The sequence below is a fragment of the Rana temporaria genome, chromosome 1 (genome assembly GCF_905171775.1).
Source record: "Rana temporaria chromosome 1, aRanTem1.1, whole genome shotgun sequence".
In the NCBI taxonomy this organism is placed as follows: Eukaryota; Metazoa; Chordata; class Amphibia; order Anura; family Ranidae; genus Rana; species Rana temporaria.
The window spans coordinates 618,656,369-618,667,299 of NC_053489.1; the positions used below are offsets into that span (position 1 = coordinate 618,656,369).

Genomic DNA, 10,931 nt, shown 5'->3' on the forward strand with positions numbered 1-10,931 from the left:
CAGTAAGCTTTCCACCATCATCCGAGTGGTGGAAAGTCATTTAGAACAGCTTACTGAGGAGGAACAGGAAGTGAGAAATTCAGACAAAGAAAACAAAGAACAAAAACATTTCAGAAGGGAAATGGAAGGAAAAAATAAGTGAACCAACAATGCACTAGCTTAAAGTAACCCATTTAGAAAATAAAAAACAAACCTTTACAACCCCTTTAAGGCCTGGACCTGTGCCCTCCAATGTCTGTGTACATGAATGTGTGCCCTCTCCAGTATAGACCCGTGCACACGGCTGTAAATTCTCTGGCATAGACCCGTGTGCACGGCTGTGCCCTCCTGTGTACACGGCTATGGTCTGATATAGACCTGTGCCCCCCTGCGTACATGGCTATGTACAGGCCTACCTCCGGTGTAGGTAGGTACAGGCCTGTGTCCTCCTGGGTGGGCAGGTATAGACCTGTGCTCTCTGGAGTAGGTAGGTACAGACCTGTGTCCTCCTGTCTAGGTAGGTATAGACCTGTGCTTTCCGGGGTAGGTAGGCACAGGCCTGTAGACACACACAGAGGTGACTCACCCCTCACTCCGTCTCCTCGCAGTACAGGCCCTCGGCTCAGGCCTCCTCTCAGTAGCAGGGCCGCCATGGTAACAGATGATCAGCTGTGCGGTGTCCTTTCTCTATGTCGCCCCATGTCCCTCTGCCAAGCGGCTCTCACTCCTCCTCCATCTCCTCACTGGTAGCCAAGTGCCGGTTACGGGGCGGGGCCACGACGTGACGTACTTTCGGGTGACCCACTGCGGCGTCCATATTGGCTATTGGCAAAGGATCCGCTGCCTGAGCCAACCATTCATAGAACGCGGGCGGCCATTTTGATTAATGGCAGCGACGTTAGATGACGCAGGATTAGCGGCGGCCATCTTGGTTGTGGGAAGGGGCGAGAGCTGTGACATTGCAGATAATTGCTCCATGCAAACAGTGGTAACTCCCCTGTGACTCATATCACCCAGGAGAGAGCAGGCCAGCCATTCCACCCTCTAATTACAGCAATAAATGCCACTCAGTCCCGCCAAACAGGGCCTGTAAATATGATTTTCAAGCAAAAATCCATGGAATGATTTTTTAAAGGAAGTGAACTGTATAAGATATCATCCTACTAAATATTGAAGGTTACAATGCCACCACGGATGACCAGGACTTCACTGTTAAAGTAGAACTAAAGTCAAAACTTTTTTTTTTTTTCATTTTTGGATAGAGAATGGGAGGGCCATGACAACGTTTTTTTTTAAAGCCATCTGTGTCCCCATTGGGGAGATTTCCCCCTACTTCCTGTCTCACTGCCAAAACAGGAAGTCCTCCAAAGTGAGGGAATACTTGATTGTCACCAGAACTAGTGTCATCAATGGAAGATGTCACCTTACTGTTCTGGTGACAACCCAAAATGTAGACTTTTTCTCTTAGTAATTGCAGTAAATAGAACACATAGAGAGGATGAATAACCTTAACAGGGACACAGACCGCATTAAACCTGACAGCCTTTCTAATCCCTCTCCACTCTATCCAAAACTATAAAAAGTTTTACCTTCAGCCCCGGACCATTTGGCTGGCCAAAGACCAGAGCACTTTTTGCGATTCGGCACCGTTTAACCCACAATTGCGCGGTCGTGCGACGTGGCTCCCAAACAAAATTGACGTCCATTTTTTCCCACAAATAGAGCTTTCTTTTGGTGGTATTTGATCACCTCTGCGGTTTTTATTTTTTGCGCTATAAACAAAAATAGAGCGACAATTTAGAAAAAATCAGTTTTCAGTTTAGGCCGATACGTATTTTTCTACATATTTTTGGTAAAAAAAATCGCAATAAGCGTTAATTGATTGGTTTGCGCAAAAGTTATAGCGTCTCCAAAATAGGGGATAGTTTTATGGCATTTTTCTTATTTTTTTTTTTACTAGTAATGGCGGCGATCAGCGATTTTTACAAATGACTGCGACAATATGGCGGACACATCGGACACTTTTGGTGCTATTTTTGGACCAGTCACCATTCATACAGCGATCAGTGCTATAAAAATGCACTGATTACTGTGTAAATGTGACTGTCAGTGAAAGGGTTAACCTGTAGAGGCGCTAAAGGGGTTAAGTGTGACCTAGGGATGTGTTCTAACTGTGTGGGGGCAGGGGTTCCGTGTGACACAACACTGATCACCGCTCCCGATCACAGACAGAATGGGGAAATTCTTGCTTACATTAGCATTTCCCCATTCTTCCTCTCCGTGAGATGATCGCGGGACATCGAGTCCGTGGGACCCATGGTCAGACTCACGGAATTTGCGGTGGGCACGTGCGCGTGCTTGCAACTCCTGGGCCTTAAAGGCGACGTATGTATACGTTGATCTGCCCAGCCATGCCATTCTGCCGACGTATATACGTATATAGTCGTATATAGACGTGCAGCGGTCGGCAAGGGGTTAACTCAGGGTTCGACAAAATCTGGGCGCCCGGTCGCAATTGCGACAAGAAATAGCGACCTGGCGCCCGGGGAAGCATCCTGTGTCTCCGTGCGCACCCACCTCCCCCGCTGCACAAACGCGGCAGGCCCATGCCGGCCGGTAATTGAGGCCACGGCTTTGTGGCCTTCTGCAGGCCTAAGCTTCCTTCTGTGATCTGGCGCCATCTTTTGGTGGCCGTTGGCATGACAAGTAAAACAGCAATTCTAATGTGTTTTTACTGCCATCTCCTTCCCTCTAATTAGAACCCCCAAACATTATATATATTTTTTATTCTAACACCCTAGAGAATAAAATGGCGATCGTTGCAATACTTTCTGTCACACCGTATTTGCGCAGCGGTCTTACAAGCGCACTTTTTTTGGGAAAAAATACACTTAAAAAAAAAAATAAGCCAACAGTAAAGTTATCCCAATTTTTTTTTATATTGTGAAAGATAATGTTACGCCAAGTAAATTGATACCCAACATGTCACTCTTCAAAATTGCGTCCATCTGTGGAATGGCGACAAACTTTTACCCTTTAAAATCTCCAAAGGCGACGTTTAAAAAATTCTACAGGTTGCATGTTTTGAGTTACAGAGAAGGTCTAGGGCTAGAATTATTGCTCTCGCTCTACCAAGCGTGGCGATAACTCACATGTGTGGTTTGAATACCGTTTACATATTCAGGCGCTACTCACGTATGCGTTCGCTTCTGTGCGCGAGCTCGGCGGGACGGGGCGCGTTTTCTGGCTCCTAACTTTTTTAGCTGGCTCCTAGATTCCAAGCAAATTTGTCAAACCCTGGGTTAACCACCTTCGGATCGGCCACTATATGCTCTATATACAGTGGATAAAATACGAATTGAACATGTCATCGTGCCACAGCGCATGAGGCACTTTACAGTGTTGCGCCTGTCACAGGTGGTTCAGTGTCTTTCCAGTGCCTCAGTATCATCAATCGGGCCTGAAATAGGGCTCTACCAATGGCCTGCCTAGAAGCACTCTCTTCTGGCAGGCTGTCACCTATCCCCAGCAAACAGGGTTTGGGGTCCAGAGGTATCTGAACCTGAAAAGCCCCATTAAGAGCATCAATGACCTTTGTCCAGTATAGGTGTAGTTTCGGGCACCGCCATAGCAGGTGGATAAGATCACCATGATCTCTACAGCACCTAGCACAGGTCGGGTCAACCCCCAGTCCCATTCGTGCCAGCCTAGCCAGCGTTTAATGCACTCTTAGAAGGATATAGAGCTGTGAAAGTCTGTGCGACACGTTCAGGGAGCACATGGGAACCGCCTGCAAGGCCTCCTCCCACTGCCCCTCCTCAAATGCTCCCACATCCTGTTCCCACTGGGCCACCGCCCTCAAGGGGGCACCCGGTATGAAGAGATTCAGGAGCATGGCATAGCAACATGATATAAAGCCCTTATACGTGTTCACCTCAAATAGGTAGTTGAAGACCGATGCCGAGTCCAAGGACCAGACATCTGCCTCCCCATGTGCGTCCACAGGATGTTTAAGTTGTAGGTAGTAAAAATGCATAGAGCCCGGCAATCGGAAGTCTGCACTGAGCTCCTGGAAGGATCTAAGTCTGCCCGCCCTAATCACATGAGTCATAAGGGAGATACCATATTGTTTCCACTTTAGGCCATAAGGTAATTTAGCCAGTTCCCGGTAGTACTGATTATCCCAGATAGGACTGTATTTAGTGAACCCTGTCACCCCCTGGAGCATCCTGACCTTGTTCCAAATCTTCTGCATGAGCGCATACGTGGGGAAGAGTTTGTTGGACTTAGTGTATCGTAGGGCCTCCAATCCCTCCGCCGCCTCCCCCCCCTGGTGAAGCTGAGCAACCGGACCGAAGAGTCCCGCAAATTCAGCTCCCGGTCCTGTCCAGGGCCTACAACTCTTGCAATATGTTGCATTTGGGAAGCCAGGTAGTACAGCCAAGGATTGGGCAATGCCAACCCACCAGCGTCCTTCGACCGTTGTAGTTGTTCAAGCTTGACTCTAGGGGACTTTGCGAGCCATATGAGTGAGCGAAAGATTGAATTAATAATTCTAAACTTTTTAAGGGGGATGACCATCGGGGAGTTATGAAGCACATACAGCAACTGTGGCATGAGGATCATCTTTATCAAGTTTACTCTACCCACCGGAGACAGCCTCAACCTACTCCATACCTTGACCCGATCGTGGCAGCGATTAATCAGGGGGGTGAGGTTGAGATTGACATAATCCAACAAACATGCAGTAACCTGGATACCAAGATACCGAAATGACTTGGAGACAGGGATGTCCTGCATGGTCACTGGGGACAAGGAAGGGTCACGGTCAAGTAATAGAAGGGAGGACTTGGTCCAGTTGATAACTAAACCCGAGTATTCTCCAAATCGCCGGACAACATTCATGGCCTTCGACAGCGAAGCAGAAGTATCACCGAGGAGCAGCATGGTGTCATCGGCATACAGCATGAATTTGTCATGAAAATCCCCGTACTGAAATCCCTGTACCAAGGGATTTGTCCGGATTATGGCAGCCAAGGGCTCTAGGGCTAGGGCAAACAGGAGAGGGGACAAGGGGCATCCATGTCGTGTACCCCTATGTAGGTTAAAAGTGTGTGAAATCCCCCCCCCCTCCCGTATAGCTGCCACCGGGGACGAGTACAAGAGCTGCTGCACCCATGCAATAAATCCACTCCCAAACCCAAATCTCTGCATCACCGCCCAAAGAAACTCCCACTCGACGCTATCAAACGCCTTATGGGCATCCAAGCATAGCAATGCTCTGTCTCCCACGCTGTCCGCCCGGGACTGGATATTTAAAAAGAGTCTCACATTTATCAACATTAAACCTCATTTGCAACTCATGGGCCGTACACACGACCGAACATGTCTGCTGAAACTGGTCCGCGGACCAGTTTCAGCAGACATATTCGGTCGTGTGTAGGCCCGAGCGGGCAGGATTCCAGCAAACATTTGCCCGCCGGGCCTTTTTCCAGCGGGCAAATATTTCTGGGCTTGTTTTAAAACAGCCCGCTGAAATCCTGCCCGCTCGGACATGTTCGGTCATCTGTACAGACCTACCGTACATGTCCGAGCGCCCGCCATTCCTCGCATGCGTCGAATGACTTCGACGCATGCGTGGAAGCATTGAACTGGCAGGGCTGCCCACGTCGCCGCGTCATCGTCGCGGCGACGGCGCGGACACGCCCCGCGTATTGTTTACGCGCGGATTTCTGTATGATGGTGAGTACAGCCACCATACAGAAATCCCCGGGCAGACATGTACGGTGAAAACGGTCCGACGGACCGGTTTCATCGTACATGTTTGCTCGTCTGTACCCGGCCTTAGTTGCCCAACTAGACAGAGCATTGAGGTCGGCTTGTAAGTTGGAGACATCCTGTAAGGACGTTATTCCACTCCATAGCTCAGTGTCATCTGCAAAGACTGAAATGTTACTTTTAATCGCAGACACAATATCATTTATAAAGATATTAAAAAGTAAGGGTCCCAACACTGAACCTTGGGGTACACCACTGATAACCTTTGACCATTCAGAGTAAGAATCATTAACCACTACTCTCTGAATTCTGTCTTTTAGCCAGTTTTCTATCCATTTACAAACTGATCATTCCAGGCCTGTAGACTTTACCTTACACATGAGCCGTGATATGGGGAACTGTGTCAAACGATTTTGAAAAATCCAAGTAAACCACGTCCACAGCCACCCCTTTGTGCATGTGCAGAAACTAAACGTCCCAGGCCTTCTTTTACTGCAGCGTCCTTGCGCACATGTGTCGAAGAACTCTGCAGTTTCCAAAGCCCAGCAGTTTCCTTCAGCTCATCTGAGCATGATGGCACAATCTCATTCTTACTGAGGTGAACAAGGAGGAAGTACTGCCCTGCAGCACACAAAAAAAATCCCAAAAAGTTGAACAAAAATCCAAAATATGCAAAATTCACAATTGTGGGAGAGAAAGGGGGCTGAAGTGTTTTGCTTTTTATGGTAAAGGTCTACTTTGGGCTTTGAGCTAAAGCTCTGGCGGCTGAGCTGCCATCCAGTATTACCAGATTGTTATAAGTGAAGATGCTCAAATAGAAGAAACGCTACTACATGGAAATACAATCTGTCCTGAGTCCAGCAGCAATCTTCTTTATTTAGCTGGCAGCTGGTATTATTCATCTGCAATATCTGCTCTGGAAAGGTTATGTCTCCATTCCTCATTCTCTTCACTCAATTCCCATGTTTGACCTTAAAATTTACTTTGTTTTATTATGTAACATAATGTCAGAGATTACATATTCTTTTTTATGTCATACTAAGATTTCACCACTAGAGGGAACACTCTTCCAGTGTATGGAACTACTGTTACTCTGCTTACTTTCTACTGCTGATAGTTCATTGAATGAGATAGAATTCATTTTCTATCAATAAACATTTGAAAACTATAACTTCCTATCACCATACTCTGGGGAAGGCTGTTATAGGATCTAAGTAGGTACTACAAGAAAAAGTTCCCAAGTTTTTTACATCAGCCACAATGACTATATCGTTGTACGCAGCCAGCGAGTTCCTTAGGGTCTGTGTCGGTGGTTTGATGACAATTTTGCATTGCTGTGCAAGTCCATGAAAATGCAAAACCCACTTAAAGAGATCAAATGCAAGTCAGAAGGTCAACTGTCTGCATTTCAAACCTTTCGGGGCTCATTTGCAGTGACCTGCGTTTTTCTGTACTGGATAAACGCAGGTTACCACTAGGGCACATATAAAAACTGTTTCCTATGTGCCTTATTCCACATTACAATTCTGGTGTGATTGTGGTGCAGTGCAGAAAATTGTAGCATTGGATGGCATTGCATAGCACCAAACTGCAGTGTAACATACTATGCTGCATGAAGACATGAACTAGTGGTCAATATGTGACATCAGCTCATATGAGTTACGATGCACTATGGATCACTTTTTTTTGCAGGATCTTGTTGTCACGAGACCTAGGGCTGTCCGGGGGCATAAAGTGGTATTAAAAAAAAAAATTGGGGCCCCCAGCAGGTTTATCCAAAAATGTGCTAGACTAACATTTTGACAGACTGACCTGAAAATAGTGCCCTCCTGAGCAGCACTGTCATGGCTCCCCTAGTGCATTTCTGGCAGAACAGCAGTCTGCCTTGTTTACATAGCTCACACCGCTGGAATGGACCAACTGACTCCTGCATAGGGGGAGTAAACAAACAGGAAAGGGAGCCAAAAGGTGACGTCCCAGATGCTGAGGAGCGCACTCGGCAGCCAGTCGGCACACAATTTGTACAGTGCCACTGCCGCTGCCCACGCCAACTACTAGTCTATGACACACACAACACGTGTACTGGCCTGGCGGCCTCGGCTGCCTGTGTGTCAGAACTGCGCCCCCCACCTATGCGAAATGGTAGCACCCAGGGCACTCTCCCCGTCCACCCCTGCCTTGTACCGGCCCTGGGCACGTAATTTAGAGCTAAAGGGCTGCCCTGCCGCAGTATATGTACGCGGGGCGGTCCTTAAGCGGTTAATAAAACTAGCTGCTGACTTTTAATTATAGGACACTTACCTGTCCTGAAATCCAGTGATATTGACACCCCAGCAGATTTATCCATCATCTCTCGGGTGCTCCTGCCGCCATTGCCTGTAAGGGAAACTTGCAGTGAAGCCTTGTTGGCTTTATAGCTGGTGCCATACTGCACATGCGCGAAGCGCGCTGCACTTGGTGAAAGGCCCGGTGGCGGGGAAAGGAGGAGGGGGCCGAACTTCTGGGGAACCTCGCCACAGCCAGGTCTCCCAAATGTGGCACCAGAAGGGGGGAGGAATCAGATAAACGGAGCTTTCCCTTTTGAGTGGAGCTCTTCTTTATGTAGGCCCATGTGAACGAGGCCTTATATTCTGACCAACATTGGATCATACATCCATTTGTAGCACTACCCCTGGAGGAGCTGCTGGTTAAATTTTGGGTTTGCACGTTACCTTTATAGCTTCGTAGTCAGGGTGGGAAAGTCTATAATAAATGCAATGTCCAAACAGATGTAAAACCTTCAACAGTTGGGTTTTATTTTTTTCTGCAAGGTAACTTGAAGTAGAGAAAGTAAAAGGGAGGAGAAGAGTAGGGGGAAGGTTTAGGCACACGGTACAGAATGCTCAAGGTAGTCAATCAGTCTCCACTCTCAACTATTGAGTGGGTATTGCTCACCCGGTTAGTCCCCGCTCACATGACCTAGCAGCCGGCATGATGCACAAACTAATGACCAGACGGTGTGCCACAGACCTTTGGGAATGAACTTGGTCCCTGCCACAGACCTTTGGGAATGAACTTGGTCCCTGCCACATACCTTTGGGAATGAACTTGGTCCCTGCCACAGACCTTTGGGAAAGAAAAGCCCAGAGCAGGGTAATGCAGTGGACTCGGTGGAGGGCTGGCATGACTGACGTCACAGGGGACAGCAAAACAACTATTGGCTGTCAGTACCCGGGGGGCGGAGAGAGGAGTTTATTTAAGGGTAGGTTCCCGCCCTCCCGGCAACACAGCGCAGAGGAAAGTTAGAGTTAGGATGTCAGAGGTGGAGCTCATGTTAGCCCAGCTGCAGGCGGAGGCGTCGGCGCACGGCCCTGAGTGGCTACGGGACCAGCTGCGGCCTATTTTCGGTAGGTCGGCAGCTATTGAGGACGCGGGGGGGAGGGACACAGGGAGAGCGCGGCGGTCTCGCCCGCCGGAACGCTTTTCCCCGGACACATCCCCCAGGGCTCAGAGAAAACAAGGGAGTCCCCATTCGCGGGCCCCTCCGGCCCCCCCTGCTAAGCGCGCAGCCTTGCCCACGAGGGGGGGAACGGGAGGAATCCTAATCGAGGTCGGGGCGCGGCGGGCGGCCGCTCTGCCAGCCCCGGAGCAGCACCTGGGCCCGCGCGGCGTATGGACCAGGATTTGGCGGGCCCCGCCCCCAGTTCTACCGTGGGGGGTGCGGCGCCTCAGCGGGGGAGACCAAGAGGCTCGGCTGCTGGGCCTTCTAGTTCCTCGGCCTGCAGCCTTGCCACTGCGCGAACGGAGGTGGAGGGGACTACCAGCGGCCTAGTTGGGGGCAGCAGGGCTGGGGGTAGCCCCCCAGGCCCGCGGAAATCGGCGCAGAAATCTGTGAACGGGTCTGGCGCGCGGAGGAGTGAACAGGCGGACGCCAGGCCCGCGGCAGCCAGGGATCCTTCCCCTGGTGTGCAATCGGTGGCGGAAGAGGACCCATCCATGCTGCGGTCCGAGGGGGAGCTGACGGACTCGGAGGACGACCAACCACCCAGGAGGGTGGCAGCGGCGGTGGAAGCGGGACGATCGGCTGGTGGGTCATCACCTAGGCAGCTCGGTAAGTCCACTTTATCTTTACATTCTAATGTGGTGAGGGGTATGTTGTCTACTGGGGGCAGCGGGGGGGGGGCGTCAACTCGGTGGGGGCGGATGTGCTGTCAGGGGGGTCTCAGCCTGGGACACCGGGCGGGGGGGGTCCCGGGGGGGAGTGGGTTTGCAGGTTTTCTAGCAGGAATAAAAGAGCTGGTGGGCAGATTTGAGGGCCCGGATGGGGCGGTTGCGGGCCCGGTTGCGGCTTGGGCCCCCCCAGTGGTGCCTGCGGGGGGGGTGTAGTTTCTACGCCTAGCGCTCTGCCGGCGATGGTGACGGCTGGGCCTGCGGTGGCATCCGCCCCCGCGGAGCGGGGGTTCAGGAGCAGCTGCGGCTCCGGCGGCAGCGACAGGGGAAAAAGGGGCGGGTTCAAGTGAGTCGGTGGGCAGACAGGAAATAATCCGCCTCGCGGACGCGGCGAAATGTGAGGTGTACGTCTGCTATGAGGCGTCGTTAGGGACCCATTTAAAGGCGGAGGTCCGTGAAAAGATATGGAAGGGTGAGTACGTGGAGATTTTCTCTTTACTCCCGTTGGAAAAGTTCAACCTGGACAGGGGGAAGCAGGACGAATCCAAGAAGAAGGAGGAGGAGAGGCGCAGGTATCGTTTGATTCCGCGGACATTCACCAACTGGCTGCAGGCTTTCAGCATTCTAGCGTGTGTGGTAGGGGAGAAAAAGCCGGAGTGCTGTTCGGGGCTGTTCATTTATCAGAATGCGATAGGGGAGGCACACAGGATCTACGAGGGATCCGCTTGGCTGCGGTACGACGAACAATTCCGGCAGCAGATGGCGGTGCGGCAGGACCTGCGCTGGAATCAAAAAGACATGAATCTCTGGCTGTGTTTGATGACGGCGGCGAGGGTTCCGGGTCAGTCCTTTCAAGGGGGGGCCGGGGGTCCATCTTCCCTTGGACAACCGGCCGGTCGGGCAAAAGGGGTGTGTTGGCAGTTTAACTCCGGCACCTGCAGGTTCGGAGGCACCTGCCGATACAAACACGAGTGCTCTGGTTGCGGAGGCTCCCACCCTTTGTCCAAATGCTTCAAGCAGGGTAA

At 50.7% G+C, this 10,931-nt stretch overlaps 1 protein-coding gene across 2 annotated transcripts in view; it reads right to left on the reverse strand.

The window, feature by feature from the left end:
• The window catches only part of LETM1 (leucine zipper and EF-hand containing transmembrane protein 1), a 75,324-nt gene extending 74,566 nt beyond the window's left edge, over positions 1 to 758 (reverse strand). For both annotated transcript variants that reach the window (XM_040335286.1, XM_040335285.1), the window contains exon 1: positions 566 to 758. In XM_040335286.1, coding sequence (XP_040191220.1) covers positions 566 to 632 — 67 coding nt within the window. In that variant the 5' untranslated portion in view covers positions 633 to 758. The remainder of the gene's footprint in view (positions 1 to 565) is intronic.
• Positions 759 to 10,931: the final 10,173 nt, after the last annotated feature.